The following is a 24,066-nucleotide window of genomic DNA, read 5'->3' on the forward strand; positions in this document are numbered from 1 at the left end:
AAGCAGGTGCAACCTGGTCAGCCATACACATAAGAGTGCACAGTGGAGCTGGAGATCTCACTGGCTGAAGGAGCTGGACTCAGATTTGAGGGCAACTGCAAGCTGCTGTTTGAGTGCTCTAGGGACCAAAGGCTTGTTTGAGGACACCTCTGGAGGTTTGTGGGAAAATTAAGATGTTGAACATATGTTACCACAATGTTAATACTTCTTTACCTTTTACCTGTTACCTGTCTTTGACCTATTGGCTTGTGACCCTAACCCCTATATAAAAGTTGGAACTCTCCCTTGCTTCATGTGCCAGTTTCTGGGGCTGCAGGGGTGGCACAATAAGTTCTAGTTTCATAAACAGTGATTAATTGAAGCCCTTTACTCTAACAAGCTGAGACCAAGGGTTTCTGATTTTTTGTAGGCCAAGGTGACAGGGGCTAATTGTGGTGGCATCAGGACATAATCAGTAACATTCTGTGGTTTCAAATGTTTAGATTTCTCATGAGTTTCAACTTTGCTTTGGGTTCCTGTAGTTCTAATGGCTACATTTCTTATTTTCAACTAACTACACTGTTCTTATACCTATTTTTACCTTTAAACTGTTTGACACACGGTTTACTCTTAGCCTAGCATCATGTTAACAGTTGTGCAGAATTGCCTGAATACGGGTGTCAGCCTCCCTATCACTTCAGCTGCCTCCCAATTTTCAGCTGCTGCAAAGCTCAGAAAGCTTGTTTGGATCTTCCATGGCCCTCTTCATGTAGCAGATGGCTTATAGCGAGACAGCTTTCAGGATCCAATCAACACTTCCCCACCTTCTTCAAGACTTAAGAAGTATGATCACCTTGAACACGTATATACTGAATTGTTAGCCTCCAAAAATTGGATACGACTATTTTCTCCCTGTGTCCTTATTTAGGCTCACTATAGTTGGCCTAAGAAGGTTACCAGCAGCTTCAGGGTAGATGGATCCTAAGAAACTTTAAGGGCTGATTGTAAGAGGCAGAAGCCCATGTCTGTCTAATAAGACTGACAAGAGACTGAAGAGAGGTCTCCAGTAACACTTTTAAGGTCTGTAGGAGAGATGTAGCATCATCAGTCTGCTGGTATCCCTCCCTCTCCTCCTTTCTCTCTAAACCACACATACATTTTTCCCTTTCCTCAGTCCCAGCCTTTCTCCTCCTGCAGAAAAAGGCAACTTGTCCATCAGGGTTCTAAAAACTGAAGCAGACCAGGAAGGTATTTTTCTATTGCTGTTGACTAGACTCACACAAAGAACCTAGTTTTAATTGTCTTTACTTCTCTGTTCTTAAACTTAAATCTACTAAAACAAAAGTGTTTGAAGAATTTTCTAATTAGCAAACCTGCTTTCATATAATGTGTCTTAATTTACAAATACCCTGCCTGATTAATTTCCATATTAGTCAACAACATCTCCTTTTTTTTTTTTCTCCTATTAACAATCCGCCCTTGCAATCAGTTTTCACTTTGAGGGCAATCTCTGTGAAGGGAAAGCCTCCAACCATGATTTGACGTCTTACATTAAGGATATCAGAGATGACAAGTCAGTTTGATGTTGTTGGATAAAATCTTCACAACTTTTAAAGCTTAACTGACTAATTTTAAGTCATATACACCCTAGTTCTCTACTATTAAAACAAGTTCAGTACATCACTTTTTTTTTCTTTTCTGCTTCATTTTGTAGCTAAGTAGGAGTAAAAAACAAAACAAAAATTCCAAAGAAACTAATACTGGCTGTATACAATGTTCATTTTTAGCAGTGGACATTTTTGAGGAATTTCTACTGTTAGAAATTGTTCTAAGAGAGGGAGCAACACAGGAGTTCAGTCCACATCCCATGCACCCATCTCCTGTTCTTCCTGCCTTCTCCAAACCAGGCATCAGCCTGGGGAAGCTGTTCCCTAGGCCAGGCAGTCTCTCGTATGGGGAAGAACCAAGAAGCATTGCCTCCTGCTTCTCTCCCCTCCCAAACTGATCCTGGAGGGAAGGGTAGCAGTGGCGCAGTCTCAAGCCTGGGGTAGTCCCTACTCTCCTCCTTTTCCCTCCAGAATGGGAGAAAAAAAGTGTGCAAGTGTTCATTCTTGCAAGAGAAACTCTCACAAGGGATATCTTCCAGGTTGACACCTGGAAGATCTTCTCCCAGAAGGGGCATTTCGCCCAGGAGAGATTGAACAAATGCTTGTCATTCTGCCAGGAGAACAGCGATTCTCCTGGTAGAAATGTAATGTGTATACACAGCCACTATTTTGAACTCTGAACATTCATATTTCATGAAACCTTCGAAGTCAGTACCAAGTATCCACATCTACTCTGCTATCTAAATCAAGAATTTTAGGTCAATTTTCCTTTGTTAGTGCATCATATTGGTGAACGCAAAATTGAACTCAGAGCTAAAATTCAACTACTTCAACTTATTTCTCCACCACTTCATAATACAGTACAATACACATTGCTTAACAAAGCTACAAATTAAAACATTATTAAACTTTATAGGTCTGAAGAGATTAAGAGTGTGTGAAGAAGAGAGTCATTTAAATGAGCTTTATTCACTGCTCAGATGTGAAAGATAGGTAAAGTTCAATTCAAGCCCAAAAGCCCCCATTATGTCCCTATTATGGCAGATGATGCAGTAATGAATCTTCATAATGCCAGCAAAGGCTTCCACACTGACAGGGTTGTGGAGATAAAATGTACTTATAGCTACAATATCTTGTATATTAATATTTAATGAAATAATTTAATTTGAAAATAACATATTTATTAAGCCTTTGTGTTTGCAGAGGGACTGGAACAAAAAGGCCAGCCTCCATCTCCAACAAAGTGCAAATCAAAGCAAGTGGAAGACCTACGGGACGATAAAGAGGGTAGGTGGTATTAAGGCTTTTCAGAGTCAGTCAGCAGTATTTTTTTTATTGTAGGACAAAGATTTACTTTCAGTTAAGGTAAGCAGAATAGAGTGTGACAAGGTGCTCTCCAGCAGTGGCCATGAAGCCATGGAGTCCCTGCAGCCCTCCTTTTGTGGACAATCACCCCTTTACTCACCTGCCATGCAACGATGTCTATTACTTTTATGCTGGAGGCTGCCCCCACGGCTTCCCAAATTGCTCTCTCAAATGACCACCAGGTGCCCATGGTCACTGCTTTGTGTGCTAATCAAGTGGCTCCATTCCTCCCCTACACCATGCCTCAGAGATGGCATCTATTGATCTCTTCCACTTAGCCCCTTCTCTGGACTCTCTGTGGTCACACTCTCTCAGCCCCTCAGTCTGGACTCTAGACCCCTCACTGAGTCCCTAGGAACCTCCTTCTCTCCCCTTAATTCTTCTCCAAACCTCCAGGCTGCTTCTTGCTTTACTTTCCTAGCTGACCTTCTGAAGTTGCAGCCATCCTGATGAGGTTCTCTTAGCAGACTCCAAGATGTTACTGCTGGCTCCACCGAGATCTGGGCTTATATCCTACCTAACCCCAGCCTTCCTCCAGTGTCAGATGACTCTATAATCAACCTTGGCTGCACCTGCAGGCTGCCCCAGCACTAGTTTGCCTGCTTCTTAAAGTGGGAGAAGCACCAAGCTTCCTGCCAGACACAATAATTTTCTTTTAAAATATTCCCAATGTCTGTATTTATTGTGCAAGTATGTTTTAGCTTAGAAACTGGGAGTGAATTCTGCTACAGTTATATTTTATATCAAAGGAGATTCAAAATTAGGAATGATATGCTGATGTAATAATCTATTTATTATTGTTGCTATAAATGAAATAAATGCCCATAAAGTACTTTGATGGGGTGCAACTGATGATATCAAAAGTAATATACATTGCATAATGAAACAGTCAATGTCTGGTGAAGTTAAATGATCAAGTAAATCTGCTGCCACTATCAACTCACACTGTGCAATAGCATTTTTTTCCCCTTTCTGGAATAGAATTTGGTATATAGGGGCATTTATACACATGCTCCAGGAGTTGCAGGGGGAGGGGGCATTTTAATTAGAATGGGTCTCAGAGCTGCTCTAATTAAAAGTACCTGGAGTGTCGCATATATCAGCATCCCCAAGCTGAAAAATGGTAGTGGGGGAGCTTTAACTTAATCTCATCAAACAAGCTTTAGTTAAAATGCCTTTGCTGCCATTTTTCAGTGTGGAGACACTGATACATGTGATGCTGGAGTCTGCTGGAGCATGGCAATTACCACGCTTGATTAATTACCAGCAGAAATGATTAATTACCAGCAGACTCGATCAATCAGCCTCCCTGCATGGGTATAGGGGTCCTATGTTTACAATGTATTTATGTAGTGCATGACCCCATGTAAGGAACATTCATACCCAACTACTTAATTCCATCCAAGTCAGAAAAGGACTATTCTTATGTACTCTGCTGAACAGATATACTTTTCTAACTAGAATCTATGTAGGGAAGCTAATCTATGGGTGCAGAAGCAGTGTATTGTACTAAAAAGTGAAATCATTCTGGTGCTGGATCAAATTAAAATAATTTTAAATGAATTGGAATCTCATTGGTAGAATTGTAAAGTCATATTAGAGTTCAAAGAGGTTTATTAGTACGTTTTCAGAGTGCAGATTTGTATGTTGTTTTGAGATGTGTGCCTCCACAAAATGTTTGTTAGCACAAGGCCTGATAGTGATATAATTCATAAGGGGAGCCTTGATCATTTATTTTTTAGACAGTTTCTTGCCATAAAATACCTTTCACCCAAAGTTCCCAAAGGAACATGTTTAAGTCTCCACCTAACCATGTCATTACATAATGTTCATCATTTTGACTTAGTGCTGTGACTAGTGCTCCTAAAATACTGGTGGTATGGCATGAGTTATAAAGACCAGAAAAATGAAAACATCCATCACATTAAGTAACTGTGAGTAACATCCTATCACTAACCTTGTGATTGTTTGTTAATGGCAAGTACTTAGAAAATGGAAGTTATTATCTTCAAGGTGTGGAGGGACTCAAGAAATCTTTTCCAGCCTTCTTTCTCATTAACTATATATTGCTGAATTGAACCCACCTCAAAAATCAAATAGCAGTTTCATCTGTAGATTATCATTTCATTAGAGAATCTCCACAATGACAAAATAAAGATGCCCATTTAGCTGTTGGTTGCATGCTGTGGAAGATCATAGATAATTGAAGGCTGATGATATCATTTTCTCTAATGAGGATAAACAACAATCATTATAATGGCTGTTATTAAGGTGGGTTTTTTTTATTTTGGAAGCCTCTAGAAACTAGCTTTGCCTTAGGGCCCTGCTACATGTTCAAACTAAAACCAGACAAAAACCAGTTATAGAGCTGTTACACATTTTCAAGCACTAACTTTATAGTTGGTTGGCTCTTTTTATAGCTGAATAGTCATTTTTATTGTGTAATAATTACCATGCATGTGTGGCTGGTCTATATTTATTGCACAATTAGCTAGTTAATTGCATAATATACGTAAGGTATAGCAGAAGCCCCAGGCACTAAAAATAAAGAAGAAACTGGATGCTGTAAACCCACAGGGTTCTCCTTTAATTGACAAAAAAGCTGACATTATTCCTTTAACTACTTCTACATTGTGGCTTCCCAGTTTTACTATTCCTGTTAATGTGTCTTTGTGACCTAGAGTTTGCTTTGTAGAGTACAAACAAATGTATTGAAAGGATGAAGTAAATAGCATGGCAATGGAATGATTACTTTACCTTAAAGTATAAAATACCTGGACTCCTTGAATTTGATGCCATCCAGTGGATTTTGCTGATGCAGAATTGAGGCCTGTAATACATAATCACTGCTGCAGAATTTAATCTATTTGGTGACAGAATTCTCTTTTCCTTAGGCAGAAATCAGGTCTGTAATGCATAGGGTTGAAAGTCTAAATTGAGACTCGAGAGTCCTCGTGATGGAAAAAAGTAATTAAAGCATCCACTGAGGGGAAAAAAGGGTTTGGATCAGATTCCTGTAGAATTACCTTTGCCTTAGTTTTCAAAAGGCATCAGGCAGTTAGGCCCTAGATACTGAATTCCTATAAAGTTGCAAAGTGGCCAGATTCTAATGTAATGCACCTGTGAGCCATTTCAATTTAAGTAAATGGGATTTGCACACATTTATCTGAGAACAGGATTTAGCCCCAGATAAATGTTGTCCTAATTATTACCTAGACTGTAGTTTCTAACTAACTAAAAGACCTCATGCACCACCCTTGCAGATGAAAAAGATGTGAATACATACCATTGCATTATCCAGGATGCGCGCTCTGTGTGTGTGTGTGTGTGTGTGTGTGTGTGTGTGTGTGTGTGTGTGTGTGTGTGTGTGTGTGAGAGAGAGAGAGAGAGAGAGCGAGCGAGCTTACCTTCAATACCAACCTCTCTGTTTGGGGTTGACTTTAGGAAGGTTACCTTACAGTAAAGCCCAAGTTCACTGGCTTTAACATATTTTTACTTTAGGAGATTGTGGACATATTTTACCTGAATAGTATTTTAACTGTAAGGGTAATCCTAAAAGCACATTCATTAAATATTAACAACATAATATTTTTTCCCCAGCATGGCATCGTTAGTAATAATAAAAAAGCTTAGAGAAATTACAAGAAGAATGTAGAGTTGTCCTATATTAGCTGAGGTGTCTCTTTAAAATGTAAGTGAGAATATGTGAAGAGAACCTAACTTAGTCTATTAACAACCTTCTGCTACCCTAACTCACTCCTGGATCTTAAAATACTATTCTGAGCACAGTAATATCTCAGCAGTGTTATTTTTCTACCACATGCCCAGCTGCTTTGTTGGTTTGAGATGAAGTAGCAATATCTCTACAGCATGGCTAACATCTCTCCAGAAGATCATTGAAGGTTGATTCCTATTTTACTACTTCCTCTACAACCAAGGAATGTCAGATATGTAGCTCTGTGTAGGGGGTTTGTTTTCCAGTAAGTGACAATAAATGCTTGACATGTTAATGAAAGCAATTTAATATGGAGTTTCTAAAGTATGAATGGTCTCTGTTATTAAACTAGTTATTATATCGTTCTCTGTATTTGAACCAATGGGTGATAAAGCTAGTGTGAACTGCAGATCATATTTTGCTATTGGCTGTTTATTGTATTCTGTGGGTGTTATGAGGTAGTGTTGAATACTATCTGGAAGGAAATAGAGAAAAGAAACATTATCTCCCCCCCTCCCCCCCAAAAGTTCCTGTACTATTTCAGATAATACATTTGCAAACAGGATAATTTTGTAAAGTGTTCTGGGTGGGTGGAATCAACTAGATACAATTTTGATTTTAGTATCACTCACATTCACTATATGATTGATTGGTTATAAAAAACCTAAGGGGTGAAAAAGTCAAACTAGGTATATTCTACCTTAATGTCTGGAAAACTCTCAGATTTTTAAACAGACATTGTAGACAGCGCAGGTAATGAAAATCAAAGTTAACTTGCAGACACAGGAGTCTTTTGCTGTACTTATTTGGAAATAACTAAAGCTTAAAAGTACACCTGTCCAAAACATGTTACTACATAACTGTCTCCAGTCAATACACAAATTTCAGGTCAGATGCTCCCATCACTGTCATTCCTACTAAGTAAAAACAGAGCTAAAAACCCCTCTACAGCTCATCACTAACCCTCCTTTTGCCTCAGGTACTTACTGAGTAGGGTGACATAACAAGTACTTCTGGAACTATAAGGTCGATCAATTACTCATTACCTCCTTCTGAAATCTCTTAAGGAAACAGAAGAAAGCCACTGGAGCACAGTGCCATCCACTTCTTTCAGAGGCTATAGATATGTTACCATCATATAGTATCAAAGGAAATTGATAACTCTAACAACATCAAGTTGGTCACTTAAATCTTTCTCCATCACCAGGAGATGACTCACCCATGTTATCAGCACCATTTCTATGCCTTCCTCTAGTCAGCATCCTGACAGCACAATCAGGGCATTTGAAAGCATGCAGATGCCCTACATATGTCCCGCCACAGCTTATTCCATAAACGTCACCAGACATGGAACCCTACTCCAGCGGCACGGACACTGGGATGAGCGAGTAGAAGTCGAGAGATCGAGAGTTCAGAGTGATAGCAGAAATGCTCGTAGTGCAGCCATGTCAGGTTCCAATAAATCTGTAAATTCTGCTAAACACCTTGTCACAAAGATACAAGAAAGGAAAGGACCAAAAATGGAAGAGTAGATTTCACTCCATAAAAAGAAAGTTTGTTAGCATCAAGAGATTTTCTTTTCATCAGGCCTCCCACACCTGTGTGGAGGCAGTTTGTGGGAATTGTGCCCCTAGATCAAATTTGTCTGTTTTCTGTTCACCTGACTGGAAAAGTTTGCTAGATGACCCAAGCCCAGAGGTCAGGATGAACACAAATCTTCTTAAAAGCAGCAAGCAGAGAGGTGTATTCTTTTGCCTGAAAGGGTCATCAGATTACAAACCTCTTAGCTTTCAAGTGCAGCCTCAACTATCTGAAATATTATTCAGCAAATAGGCAGGGATCTAAGCTCACCTATGGATGTATGTTCTTACTGCTCAGACAAGGCATATCTCCTTTTACTTTGAAGATACAGAAAGTTGAGACAGAGTGCAGTTATAGATCATCTTGTTAGTTCTTTGGGTTTAATGTGTCTGATACCCAGATAATGTTATTCTAGTAAAATAGTTGTTACCAGTGACTTCAAACCTTTTTATCTCCAAAGGAAGAATTTTGATTGTACAAAGATCGAGAGTTTCTTCACTTAACAATATGGGGGTTGGGCTTCAACCTATAATTACACTGGGTGGACTGAAGTTTAGGTGGATTGTATGAAGTGTCTTGTAAACCGTCCCATAGATAAGCATATTCTCGGAAATGGATTTCTTTTCTTAGCAGTCTCTCAGTTATAGAGTAACAGCTCAATTTGCCTTCTTCCTATTTGCTTCATCTGTTAAGAGATGCAGTCTGGCTACTGTTTCTTTCACTCTAATTCCTGACTCTAAGCACTTAGGCACATGCTTAGATATTTGTAATCCCATCCCTATACAGTTGAACCCTTAAGAAAGTGCTTAATTCTCACTGAAGGATTTGTTATTAAAGTGCTTTGTTGAATGGCAGCCTTAAAGTTCATGTAGCAGCTATTGGCACCTAGCATTCTCCAGTAGCAGGAACATCAGTGTTCATTAACTCTGTCAAACACCTCGTTAAAAGCCTTGTAATTCTATTCCCAGGTAGTTATCCCTCTTTCTTAAGAATTAGATCTAGTGTTAACTGGTCTCATGGGGCACTTTTACATGTGCTCTGGAGGTGGGGTGGTGGAGGCGCTTTAATTAGCCTCTTAGAGTGGCTCCAAGAGCTGCTCTAATTACAGTGCTGTTGGGTCTTGTGTATCAGTGTCCCCATGCTTATAAATGGCTGTGGGGATGCTTGAACTACAGCTTGTTCAATGAGCTTTAGTTCAAGTGCCCCTGCCTCCATTTTTAAGCACAGGGACGCTGATACACAAGATGCAGGAGGCTGCTGGAGCGCGGTAATTGAAGACAGAGTAATTGAGTCTGCTCCAATATGCTGGAATTCCAGCCTGTCAGAGCAGCCTCTGTGCTTGTGTATAGGTGCCCACACACTCCCCTTCTGATAAAGTTTCCAAGTGTCCTGCAATTTATAGCAAATGACTGTTTTGCCATTTGAGTTGAGAAGTAGCAGTTGTATCCCACTATCACATCCCACAGGGCAATAATACTCTGCTGTAAACCTCAACTCCAGTCATGATAATTCAAATGAACACATGGGCACATAATTATAATAGAAAAACATATAGCCACTCATTCAGCTTTGAGGCCAGATACAGATATTACACTTTTACCTGCATAAGTGATTGGAAACTGGTCTATACCCAGAACAGAACAGAAGTTTGGCATGCACAGGCTGGTTTAAAAATGGTAGAACCCATTTGCCATTCTAAAATTTGCCCCCTGCCACTAAAGAATGAATGTGTGTGCTGTTTGCTACCAACCTAAACTATACCGCCTACAGAAAACTATGTAACTTAGATTGATTCTGCCTCAGGCTTTTGAATTGTACCTAACCTCAAAGTGCTAGCACTTACTCAAATTGTTTAGCGGTTAAATTTTAGACTGTCCTCCATTCCTTTTTACCACTGAACCAAATAATTCCCTTTAAATAAGTTGTATTGCATATGTCCTCTGAAAAGATCATTTGAAATTAAGATAAAGCACTGCAGAAAGATTTCTTTCAGGAATAAAAATGATCAAACATGGTGGTGAACCTTTTCTTCCTAATACAGATTAGTTATAATTAAGGAGGTGCTATTAACCCCTTTCTAGTTTGGTTCATGGCTTCTTACTTTCTTTTCTTTTTTTTCCTTAAATCTGTTCTCTGTTTTGACTGATGACAGTGTTCAGGATATCAGATGAATTTGTGTTCCATTTAACTGGAAAAAAATAGACAGTGTCTTCTACTGTCTCCAAATTGGAGACAATCTCTTTAATGGTTCCTTAAAGATGTGTTTACTATGTTGGTGTGGCTACTAGAATTTCGTTAATTTGCTGCATAATCATCACACAGAGCTAGAAAACAAGCTTTGAAAATAAATATTTTCACCTAGTGATCAACTCAGTACCAAATGTGCTCTTACCAAGTTTGCACAATTATTTTTATATAATTGTATGTGCAAATGTATCTGTTATCAGATAAACGGCGGAAGTTCCTGTTTTCACTCTAAATAATTTTTAAATTGATCTTCAATCTATTGAGACGAAATAAGTTTCAAAGTACTAAGTCACTAAGGGCCTTGATACATGGTAAATTTAGCTCTTTACCCCTGGACTGGCTGCAACCTTGACACTTTTTAAGTGGTTTAAAGCACTTGTTATTCACTTTAAAATTATGCCACTCCAGGGCAGGATTATTTCCAATCCACCTAATTTTCTTCCTGTTCCACTACTATGGCGATGGCCATGTCTCACAAATATTCCACCCAAGTTGAAGTCCTCCAGTATCCCAGAATGCAGTGGCCCCCTCCTGAGTCAAGGTAAGTGGGGATGCCAGAGCTCAGTGGGGCTGGGCATGGCAACTTGGCCACTGGGGATGTTGGGCTGAGGCAGCCCTGGAGCACCTGGTGGCTGCAGTGCCTTCCACTGCCACTCATTCTGGCTCTGCTACCACTAGTGGCGCTATCAGGGTCTAGCTCCAGGGAAAAAAAGGATCAGGCCCTTCAGAGCTTAGGCAGCACCCAGCCAACAGTGGCACAGGGGAAAAGCTGCCAGCTGGCCAGGCACTACCTGTGCTCTGAGGGGCCCAGTCCTTTTTTTTCTACCTCCCACACCTGGCAGAGCAAGAGGATCCTGCCCCATCCTTTCCCATACAAATGCATGGAGCTGGGCACATCCTGCCCAGCCACAGTGCAGCCCCAGTCTGCTGGGAAGCAGGAAGCACAGGGGGAATTTCCACCCCCTGCTTGCTGCTACCTAGGAGACCCAAGCTGCCTGTGGCTGGGCAGGGTGTCCCCAGCTCCCTGTACATGGGGATGGAAGGACCAGCTTGCTGCTCCTGCTGGGCAGAATAAGTGACTTTAGGGCCACAGCAAGCACGGAGGCAGGGTGGGGGGAAGGGAGGGGAAGAAGGAAACACTTCCTCCCACACATGCAAGGAGGCCAGGGAGCTTCCCTGGGGCTATTTGGTCTCACTGAAACTGACAGTAGCTTTGCACTGAAAGCAGGGCTATCAAGCTTGAGACCTGGCAGCCCTGCTCTCAGCACAAAGCCACCACAGCTTGACAAGACCAGAGAGCCCTAGGGAAGCAGCTTGGTTTGGTCAAACTGTGACAGCTCTGTGCTGAGAGCAGAGCTGCCAGCCCCACTCCCGGTGCAGAGCCACTGTGTCAATTTCGGCAAGACCAGAGAGCTCCAGAGAAGTGGCTTCCCTGGGTCTCCCTGCTTTCGCTGCAGCTGACACAGTGGTGGGCCCTCTCTCTGGCCGGCAGGAGCAGTGAGTGGGCCCTGCTCCTAGTCCTGCCCCTGCTCAGCAAGCCTCTAGTGGTAAGTCACAGCTGTGACAGTCAGAGAAGGTTTTTTGTTTATCGTGTGCCTGTTCCACTAAGCCAAGCAACACTAAGCTGATTAACATTTGTTCAGCTTACACCCTAAGGTCTAGCAAGGCCCTTTGCTAGAAAGCAAGCTTTGAAAATGAATCACTTTTTCATGTAGTAACCAGCCCATTACCAAGTCCCCTGTATGATTTTTATAGAACAGTGTGTGTGTGTGTGTGCGTGCGTGCGTGCGTGCATGCATGCGTGTGCGCATGCGCATCTTTTATCTGGTAAATAGCTGAAATTCCTATCTTCACTCGAAATAATTTTTAAATTGATTTTCCACCAATTGCGATGAAATAAAGTGCAAAAGTACTAAGTCACGAAAGTGACTCATATAGTGTTGTCAGAGAGGAATTATATAGTGACAACCCAATGTACCTCCAGGGTACACATCTGTCAAGGACCTCATTTCACATTTCTATCCATTATGTGAATAACAATAAGCTACCATGATCACTCAAACTGAGTGCAGAGAAGAGTGGAAGCCCCAATGCTTATGAAATTTTAACACAACAAATGCTTTAAGTGGTAATGCATACATTTAGTGAATGTTGTCCTGTTGGGGTTCTTTTATTTTTTTATTAGGTAGGTCATACTGCTTTTAACAAAACTAATCTTATGTGTTGCTTTCTCCAACTTTCTCTTCTTCCTGTTACATTCCTGTACCCACATGATTGCAGCACTGTACACAAACAATGATAGTATGGCATTGGAGCTTTTTTTTTTTTAGTGCAGCTCAGAAAGGAAACTGTCTTCTGCTTATTAACTGGGCATTGTTAACAATATACTACCTACTTCATCACAATAACACACTGTATTATGTACTCATGAATAATGGATCAATTGGTACAGTAAACACAAAACCAAAGATCCTGAAGAAACAATTCTGATTGTTCCTGAACTGAAACACATCTTTCTTTCCCGCTTTCTTTCTGAGGCAGCATTGCCTAAAGGAACAGGCACAGTGTTGGGAATCAGGAAGTATTCAGTTCTTTTCTCATCTCTGCCATTGACTTTTTGTTTGTCCTTAATTAGGTTAGTTCACTTGAGATTTTTTTAATACTGAGAAGACAATAATATTCCCTATACAGCACTTTGTTCTGTAGAATTCAAAGTACTCTACCAAGGTTTGTATTATCATTTCCATCGTCTACATGAGGGTGACATGCAGAGAGTCTAAGGCCCAATTTTCAGAAGTGTCTGCTAATTTGGGGCACCCCAGTTCTTGAGGATTCCATCCAAGACATGTATGCCTTTAATTTCATTTCTTCTAAATAGTAAGAAATGTAGTTAAAATCAGTAGGATTGGACTGCTCAGCCTCTTCAGAAATCAAGATTTGTGTGTCTGAGTCAGAAACCCGTAAACCAGAATATTCAAATTTAGTGTACACTTGTGAAATCATTGGTCCCACCAATTTGCTCAGAGTCATAAAGTGAGTCAGCAGCAGATCTGAGAATACAACTTGTATCTTGTGCCCAGTCTGTCGGATGACAATATCTCTTCTAACACAAATTCACATTTCAAGTGTTGTGAGGTTCTAGAGACTCTTAAAGTCCCTTCCAATCCTAATCAGGGCCTAATCCAAAGACCATTAAAGCCAGAAGGGATAACACATGATGTCTTTAATGAGGTTCTGATGAAGCTCTTCAGCTTTGCTTAGTACTTGGACTAAGCAAGCGCAAAGCAGTTCTTTTTAATTGTGAAATTACGCTCATATAGATCAGTTTTATATCTTCTACACAGCACTTTACAATCATTCACTAAAGCCTTATATAAAAATGAGAAGCTAACTAACTGGTACTTAACTAGCTGGCTTGGCAAATTGATAGCAGTGTGTTAAATTCTGCTTCTTCACTGAGGTAAATTGTTAAAACAGCAAGCAGGGAATAAGTCTCATAACTCCATTATGCAATTACTGATGCTTAATTCTTTCCTAACCCCAGTTAAAGTTTACCCCATAGGGTTACACACAAGTGGTGATTAAGACTGACCTAAATCATAATTTAATTAAAGAAATTAAAATGCAGACTGAAAATGCAACCTCAGGCCACTACCCTAATGATTAACTTCAATGCAGTTGTAGTTCTACAATAACAGGGCTTTTGTGTCTGTATATATGTAGGCTTTGTTTAATTTCTGATATGTTTTTACTACCTGAGTACTCTGAAATCAAATGCCACCTTTAATCTTGATCCTGCAGCCATTTATGATTATGCTTTCCTTGTTGCATGTGAATAGTTCTGTTCAAATGAATAGATCTAATCATACAGATGTAAATGGCCTATACTGTTACTTGACTTATCAGTTATTTCCCCTGTGCTCTCCCAGGAGGACCATATCATCATCCTCATCCTATCATTGTTGTGCTATAAGAAGGTCATTTGTAATTGTATTGTTTCTTATGGGCCAAAGCTTGGCATACCATGTATGAATGCATTCCCGAGAAAAATAGGGCCCAACTCAGGACAGCACACATATTATCAGATGGTCATAATATTTCTGGCTGGAAAACCATAGAGAACATACAGGGATTTCATTTCAGGTACTACGCCAGGGCATAATCTAGTATAATTCAATGTCTAGATATGTGATACATATACTTGTGAGAAATTTCTATGAGTAACATATGACCCCTACAGTAGCCCATTGTGCATTTTATTTCTACTTGAAGAAGAGGTATATTTTTTTAAAGAAACTTTCCTTTGGTTGTTTACTGGCAAATGGTAGACAACATGACTGTTGCTATTGCAGGGTATTGATTTCCCATCTTTGAGGGATGGCGGTACGCCAATTTTCATTTGTCCAGTGGAGATTCTCCTTTTCCCTTAGAAGTATGATACAATTTTGACTCTTTAAGCTCCTGTAGTTTTCTGGAAAAGATCATCCAGACAGTCCCTGGTAATTTTAGTGTTGCATTCTGACATCTTTTCCTAAACTGAGTAGCCTGTTAGTCCACAAGTGGTCCTACTGACTATTTGTTAAGGAAGGTCCATGTTAGAAGAATACAAATATCAGCATTTGTCCCTTATTGAGGCTGTGAAATAGGAGGATCCAAGTGGTCAAAAATAATATGTTTGACTTACCATATTTGTAATCAGACTAATACATTGGGTAGCGGTCTACCCATCTGCTAGCAGTTACAGAGACAATGAAACCCTGTCTCGTGCAAGAGTTTGGAGAGCCTCTCCTCATTGTTTCTAGATTTCTTGTTTCATGCCCCTCCCATCTGATTGCTTGCTTGTTATCATATCATTTTGCTTCATTTTGGGACCACTATTACACATTAAAACCCTCTGTAATACAAGGCAGACCTAACAAGTTCAGATTTGCCTATTTGTCTAGGTTGAGTGTGTATTGCCTCTTGCCCTTCCTGCCCATTGAAGGTTTTTAATAATCATGGTTTGGCCTGCTTATTACCCTCTCATCCACCTTATAAAATGAAGGTGTGTATCATCTTTGGAATGTTCTTACTGGCACCAAACAGATGGATGAGGAGAGAGAGCAAGCTCCTATCAGTTGCAAGTTTCGCAAAAGAAAACAAAAAATATTGCTAGAAGCCCGTATTACTGTGACTGATGTGCTTATTTTGTCTGTACCATGCTACTGTAGCTCAGAAACTCCTGTTTTTTCACTTGCCTGCCATTCTGTGGGAAAAGAAACAGATGTTCCCATTTGTCTTTTGATGTGGCTCAAAACCATTTACATTTGCTGGCCTAAAATGACACAATGCGTCATACACCACTCTTTTCTATCATCTATGGATTGAATGACAGATTGCTACTCAATTACTAGGATAATGGAAAAGGAGATATTGTGAGGACAGTTGTCACCTGTAGGAAATACAATTGCCAGCTGCTGCTGTACTGGAAAGAGAAGGATGGCACTGTAGAAACTATGCAAAGAAATAGCATATTTTTATTATTACTAGTGTCATAGGAAAGACTCCTGGGGAATGAATTGGATCTATTGGAGAGAGAATATAAATATGAGAAAGAGATAGCCACTACCCCCTTAACCCATGTTCTTGCCTCTTTGCTTCAAATAAATGTTATTTCAAATCTATTTGCTCTCCCGTCTTAATTGCAAACTTTTTCACCCTCCATGAAAACAAATGCAAGTCTCACTCCCCTAAAGGCATAACTCTCTAAGAATACTGGTTCCTGTGGATAAGATGGAATTGCTTTCTATAATTATCTGATTCAGAGATTTTGCTAGAAATGGGGAATGCAGGAAAGAGGTGTCCCGTTTACAGACCATTGAGGCCCATTGGGGCAGTGAAGGCAGGGCTCCATTGTTTCTTTAACTCTGGAATGAGTCAGATATGATGTGGTCAGCAGTGTGCTCCAGCCACCTTTAATACCCCATTAGCTCCTGGTACCCACTGGATAGAAGGCTGGGTGGGCCTCAGTGCTGCATACCATCCATCTAAAATCTCTTATAGTCTTCTATCTTGAAAGAACAAAATAAAATACGAATTTCTCATATATTTCTGATTGTCTTTGCATGTAACATGAATTAAATATGTAGTACTTTATTCCCCATTACTGGCCGGCAGGAGCAGTGAGTGGGCCCTGCTCCTAGTCCTGCCCCTGCTCAGCAAGCCTCTAGTGGTAAGTCACAGCTGTGACAGTCAGAGAAGGTTTTTTGTTTATCGTGTGCCTGTTCCACTAAGCCAAGCAACACTAAGCTGATTAACATTTGTTCAGCTTACACCCTAAGGTCTAGCAAGGCCCTTTGCTAGAAAGCAAGCTTTGAAAATGAATCACTTTTTCATGTAGTAACCAGCCCATTACCAAGTCCCCTGTATGATTTTTATAGAACAGTGTGTGTGTGTGTGTGCGTGCGTGCGTGCATGCATGCGTGTGCGCATGCGCATCTTTTATCTGGTAAATAGCTGAAATTCCTATCTTCACTCGAAATAATTTTTAAATTGATTTTCCACCAATTGCGATGAAATAAAGTGCAAAAGTACTAAGTCACGAAAGTGACTCATATAGTGTTGTCAGAGAGGAATTATATGCAGTGACAAACCAATGTACCTCCAGGGTACACATCTGTCAAGGAACTCATTTCACATTTCTATCCATTATGTGAATAACAATAAGCTACCATGATCACTCAAACTGAGTGCAGAGAAGAGTGGAAGCCCCAATGCTTATGAAATTTTAACACAACAAATGCTTTAAGTGGTAATGCATACATTTAGTGAATGTTGTCCTGTTGGGGTTCTTTTATTTTTTTATTAGGTAGGTCATACTGCTTTTAACAAAACTAATCTTATGTGTTGCTTTCTCCAACTTTCTCTTCTTCCTGTTACATTCCTGTACCCACATGATTGCAGCACTGTACACAAACAATGATAGTATGGCATTGGAGCTTTTTTTTTTTTAGTGCAGCTCAGAAAGGAAACTGTCTTCTGCTTATTAACTGGGCATTGTTAACAATATACTACCTACTTCATCACAATAACACACTGTATTATGTACTCATGAATAATGGATCAATTGGTACAGTAAACACAAAACCAAAGATCCTGAAGAAACAATTCTGATTGTTCCTGAACTGAAACACATCTTTCTTTCCCGCTTTCTTTCTGAGGCAGCATTGCCTAAAGGAACAGGCACAGTGTTGGGAATCAGGAAGTATTCAGTTCTTTTCTCATCTCTGCCATTGACTTTTTGTTTGTCCTTAATTAGGTTAGTTCACTTGAGATTTTTTTAATACTGAGAAGACAATAATATTCCCTATACAGCACTTTGTTCTGTAGAATTCAAAGTACTCTACCAAGGTTTGTATTATCATTTCCATCGTCTACATGAGGGTGACATGCAGAGAGTCTAAGGCCCAATTTTCAGAAGTGTCTGCTAATTTGGGGCACCCCAGTTCTTGAGGATTCCATCCAAGACATGTATGCCTTTAATTTCATTTCTTCTAAATAGTAAGAAATGTAGTTAAAATCAGTAGGATTGGACTGCTCAGCCTCTTCAGAAATCAAGATTTGTGTGTCTGAGTCAGAAACCCGTAAACCAGAATATTCAAATTTAGTGTACACTTGTGAAATCATTGGTCCCACCAATTTGCTCAGAGTCATAAAGTGAGTCAGCAGCAGATCTGAGAATACAACTTGTATCTTGTGCCCAGTCTGTCGGATGACAATATCTCTTCTAACACAAATTCACATTTCAAGTGTTGTGAGGTTCTAGAGACTCTTAAAGTCCCTTCCAATCCTAATCAGGGCCTAATCCAAAGACCATTAAAGCCAGAAGGGATAACACATGATGTCTTTAATGAGGTTCTGATGAAGCTCTTCAGCTTTGCTTAGTACTTGGACTAAGCAAGCGCAAAGCAGTTCTTTTTAATTGTGAAATTACGCTCATATAGATCAGTTTTATATCTTCTACACAGCACTTTACAATCATTCACTAAAGCCTTATATAAAAATGAGAAGCTAACTAACTGGTACTTAACTAGCTGGCTTGGCAAATTGATAGCAGTGTGTTAAATTCTGCTTCTTCACTGAGGTAAATTGTTAAAACAGCAAGCAGGGAATAAGTCTCATAACTCCATTATGCAATTACTGATGCTTAATTCTTTCCTAACCCCAGTTAAAGTTTACCCCATAGGGTTACACACAAGTGGTGATTAAGACTGACCTAAATCATAATTTAATTAAAGAAATTAAAATGCAGACTGAAAATGCAACCTCAGGCCACTACCCTAATGATTAACTTCAATGCAGTTGTAGTTCTACAATAACAGGGCTTTTGTGTCTGTATATATGTAGGCTTTGTTTAATTTCTGATATGTTTTTACTACCTGAGTACTCTGAAATCAAATGCCACCTTTAATCTTGATCCTGCAGCCATTTATGATTATGCTTTCCTTGTTGCATGTGAATAGTTCTGTTCAAATGAATAGATCTAATCATACAGATGTAAATGGCCTATACTGTTACTTGACTTATCAGTTATTTCCCCTGTGCTCTCCCAGGAGGACCATATCATCATCCTCATCCTATCATTGTTGTGCTATAAGAAGGTCATTTGTAATTGTATTGTTTCTTATGGGCCAAAGCTTGGCATACCATGTATGAATGCATTCCCGAGAAAAATAGGGCCCAACTCAGGACAGCACACATATTATCAGATGGTCATAATATTTCTGGCTGGAAAACCATAGGGAACATACAGGGATTTCATTTCAGGTACTACGCCAGGGCATAATCTAGTATAATTCAATGTCTAGATATGTGATACATATACTTGTGAGAAATTTCTATGAGTAACATATGACCCCTACAGTAGCCCATTGTGCATTTTATTTCTACTTGAAGAAGAGGTATATTTTTTTAAAGAAACTTTCCTTTGGTTGTTTACTGGCAAATGGTAGACAACATGAATGTTGCTATTGCAGGGTATTGATTTCCCATCTTTGAGGGATGGCGGTACGCCAATTTTCATTTGTCCAGTGGAGATTCTCCTTTTCCCTTAGAAGTATGATACAATTTTGACTCTTTAAGCTCCTGTAGTTTTCTGGAAAAGATCATCCAGACAGTCCCTGGTAATTTTAGTGTTGCATTCTGACATCTTTTCCTAAACTGAGTAGCCTGTTAGTCCACAAGTGGTCCTACTGACTATTTGTTAAGGAAGGTCCATGTTAGAAGAATACAAATATCAGCATTTGTCCCTTATTGAGGCTGTGAAATAGGAGGATCCAAGTGGTCAAAAATAATATGTTTGACTTACCATATTTGTAATCAGACTAATACATTGGGTAGCGGTCTACCCATCTGCTAGCAGTTACAGAGACAATGAAACCCTGTCTCGTGCAAGAGTTTGGAGAGCCTCTCCTCATTGTTTCTAGATTTCTTGTTTCATGCCCCTCCCATCTGATTGCTTGCTTGTTATCATATCATTTTGCTTCATTTTGGGACCACTATTACACATTAAAACCCTCTGTAATACAAGGCAGACCTAACAAGTTCAGATTTGCCTATTTGTCTAGGTTGAGTGTGTATTGCCTCTTGCCCTTCCTGCCCATTGAAGGTTTTTAATAATCATGGTTTGGCCTGCTTATTACCCTCTCATCCACCTTATAAAATGAAGGTGTGTATCATCTTTGGAATGTTCTTACTGGCACCAAACAGATGGATGAGGAGAGAGAGCAAGCTCCTATCAGTTGCAAGTTTCGCAAAAGAAAACAAAAAATATTGCTAGAAGCCCGTATTACTGTGACTGATGTGCTTATTTTGTCTGTACCATGCTACTGTAGCTCAGAAACTCCTGTTTTTTCACTTGCCTGCCATTCTGTGGGAAAAGAAACAGATGTTCCCATTTGTCTTTTGATGTGGCTCAAAACCATTTACATTTGCTGGCCTAAAATGACACAATGCGTCATACACCACTCTTTTCTATCATCTATGGATTGAATGGCAGATTGCTACTCAATTACTAGGATAATGGAAAAGGAGATATTGTGAGGACAGTTGTCACCTGTAGGAAATACAATTGCCAGCTGCTGCTGTACTGGAAAGAGAAGGATGGCACTGTAGAAACTATGCAAAGAAATAGCATATTTTTATTATTACTAGTGTCATAGGAAAGACTCCTGGGGAATGAATTGGATCTATTGGAGAGAGAATATAAATATGAGAAAGAGATAGCCACTACCCCCTTAACCCATGTTCTTGCCTCTTTGCTTCAAATAAATGTTATTTCAAATCTATTTGCTCTCCCGTCTTAATTGCAAACTTTTTCACCCTCCATGAAAACAAATGCAAGTCTCACTCCCCTAAAGGCATAACTCTCTAAGAATACTGGTTCCTGTGGATAAGATGGAATTGCTTTCTATAATTATCTGATTCAGAGATTTTGCTAGAAATGGGGAATGCAGGAAAGAGGTGTCCCGTTTACAGACCATTGAGGCCCATTGGGGCAGTGAAGGCAGGGCTCCATTGTTTCTTTAACTCTGGAATGAGTCAGATATGATGTGGTCAGCAGTGTGCTCCAGCCACCTTTAATACCCCATTAGCTCCTGGTACCCACTGGATAGAAGGCTGGGTGGGCCTCAGTGCTGCATACCATCCATCTAAAATCTCTTATAGTCTTCTATCTTGAAAGAACAAAATAAAATACGAATTTCTCATATATTTCTGATTGTCTTTGCATGTAACATGAATTAAATATGTAGTACTTTATTCCCCATTATATTACTCCTATGTAATAGGTCAGTATTTCTCCATAGAATTACCAGCTTAAAGTAGCATACTAATGAATCCAACACAGATTATTTAAAAACTTGCTATTTTAATATGACTTTTCACTGAGAACTTGTGTTTTTAAGAAGCTGAATAACTTGGAATCAGATTATGAAAATACTTGATTTTAATTAAAAAAATATTGTTGTTATATTGGCACTTGTTTTTTTTTGGATGTAGAAACAAGTATTGGCAAAATTGCTGTTATTTTGGTGAATGCAATAATTTAGATGCAAAAATTATTCCCAGCAATAAATATCAGTAGTTCCTATTAAGGCCTGACCTGCTTTTTTCTGAATGTAATTGCAAAACTGAATACAATTTAGTTAATATTTAGTAACACAGTGGTCACAGTGAAATCCTGCCTTTTGCTTAGTTATGGAACTGAAAATAATTCTATAGATATTATTTTTAATTACTTGCAATGGATAATCATAAGGATTTCACTAGTGACTATTTAAATAGTTTTACCATATATCTTGAATATGTGGTTTCAAACCACGGTACTTGAACTAAAACAACCTTATCTTCCTGAAGAATATCCCATAGCATCAAAGCATTCTCCTCTAGCATATTAGCTATTTGCTGCAAGCCTTGCAAAATAACAGTTTACATTCTAGCGTGTCTAACTTCCCATTTGCGTGTGCTCCCCATACTGTAACTGGACAGGCAGGTTGATAAATAAAATGCTGGTCTTATCAAATGCTTCTGGTCATCCATGTAATGTGATTTTTACAGGTTAAAGCCCACTCATGCGCTAAGAAATTATTATAGCTATTCATCCATTTAGGCCTGTAAAAATCAGTATGAACAGTTACAGCCCAGCTATAGGGCTAGTTTCTCAGCTGATGTAAATCAGTACAGCTCTATGGATCCCAGTGCAACTGTGCTGATTTATACCTGCTGAGACTCTGCCCCAGATGTCTCAGATAGTGTGTAAAATACATGCTAATCTGATCAGCTAAGGATGTAACTGTATGTGCTGTGGCTCAGAATGAGAATGCTTCTACACTAGTTCCACCTGCTGGATTGTGAGATGTATTACCTGCCAAAAAACTAGGAAAGTAAAATGTCTGACTATTGAAGGGATGTTAGTAAAATTAAATATACTACCACAAGATGCACAATATTTACTTATAAAAATGCACTCTTTTTAAGGTTGGTTTGTTTGTTTTTCTTCCATCAAGCTAGACACATTTCTGCTACTGCTGTTCTCCACAGCAGACCCCCCATATGTTAAAAAAAAGCCAGGTGGCTGAAATAGGGAATGACAACGCAGTGCAGTATATAAGTTGTGGTACTAAAAAAAAATCAGCTACCAGATAAGATCAAAGCAGGAGGAGACAGCAAGATACATCTTTATGATTATCAAGCCTGTTTCAGGTCTGGGACATGAATTTCCTTTTTTATCAATCTCTATGCTCTGGAGTCAGTTCCTAGAATTCCTCATTATATCTGATACCTAATTGTTCCCTCTTAAAGGATTCTGTCACCATTCTGAAAAGAAACCGAATAACCGCACTGGTGATATTTGATGCAATATGTTACAGCTTAGCTTTTAGGATTAAATTGGGTCTAAAATAGGGTTCTCTGTTGTTGAAAACACAGATTGCCTTATTCATTCTTAATCAGTTCAGGCAGAAGGTCAAAGGAGCTTGGTACTGTGTCCATAGCCTCTCTCCTTGAATACCTTTCTCTGGGGTAACTTGTCATTTGGTACCTGCCTGCAGTCTAGGAGCTGGGTGGAGGAAGAATGGCTAATGAAAATGAATACAAAGCAGTGGAGAAAACAGGGTATGAATGCGAATGAAAAACGATTGTAAAAACAAAACAAAACCAAACCCAGAAATCATTAAAGCACTACAGCAATCTTGCTCTGGTTTGTTGGTTGGTTTCATTTTCCCCTTATATGCCTTCTTAGTCATTTGCCATGCATTTTTTATACTTTATGTGAAGTAGTGTCGAGGTTTTTGGTTTAAAAATAAAATTCTGACTGATCTGTTGCTACTATAGTCACCCTGCATAGCATTGCTTGCAATAGGTTGCTCAAATCTAAAATGTGGCTACTTCAAAGTGCTTGTATGAATGTTACTCCAGAAAAAAAGATCTTTTGAAAGTAAAAAGGTTTATAAAATAAGTAAAATAACAATCAATCAATAAGCATATGTGTTGTGTATGTCGTATAAGTATAGATAACTTTGCTGAGCATTTAGATGTTTCCTGGGGTATGGAACAACTCTGCCTACTGCTTTAATCTGCCACCCAGTTTGAAATGTGACTGTTTTAAATGTAATATTTTTATGTTTGCAATTTTTCAAATTTCTTCTACCTTCACATTTCCCCTACTTTATTGTGGGGCCTTGTTGTAAATTAACAGTTTATGCTACATTGGTTACCATTAATATCAATGCTACTGTTACCAATAAAAAGATGTTTCATAAACAACTTTGCTGTGGCTTTTTTTTGATAGATGATAATGGCACAGAGGAGAAGCAGAGTACTGAAGAAACTGAAGGCCGGAGCCAAGAAGCAGGTTTGTGCTGAGTTTTTTCAAGCATTCTCCCAGGCTTTATCCACCTTGGTGAACAATAACCTTAGTCAATGCTATTGACTGAAAACGTTTGTAGGTTTTCACCAGATTAACTCAGGGCTTGTGCATTTCTCCCATTGGAGACCACAGCTCCATTCATTATGAATGAATGAATGTATTGCCGT

The 24,066-nt window shown here is 39.3% G+C and overlaps 1 protein-coding gene across 1 annotated transcript in view; it reads left to right on the plus strand.

Annotated features, from left to right (window-relative positions):
• Positions 1-24,066, plus strand: part of LOC102388229 (O-acetyl-ADP-ribose deacetylase MACROD2-like) — a gene marked incomplete at both ends in the record, with an annotated part of 443,367 nt that overhangs the window by 390,306 nt on the left and 28,995 nt on the right. Inside the window, 2 exons of the mRNA XM_006036701.2 lie at positions 2,790-2,873; positions 23,822-23,884. Of these exons, the coding sequence (XP_006036763.2) occupies positions 2,790-2,873; positions 23,822-23,884 (147 nt within the window). The remainder of the gene's footprint in view (positions 1-2,789; positions 2,874-23,821; positions 23,885-24,066) is intronic.

Source organism: Alligator sinensis, unplaced genomic scaffold (genome assembly GCF_000455745.1).
Source record: "Alligator sinensis unplaced genomic scaffold, ASM45574v1 scaffold1360_2, whole genome shotgun sequence".
NCBI classification, from domain to species: domain Eukaryota; kingdom Metazoa; phylum Chordata; order Crocodylia; family Alligatoridae; genus Alligator; species Alligator sinensis.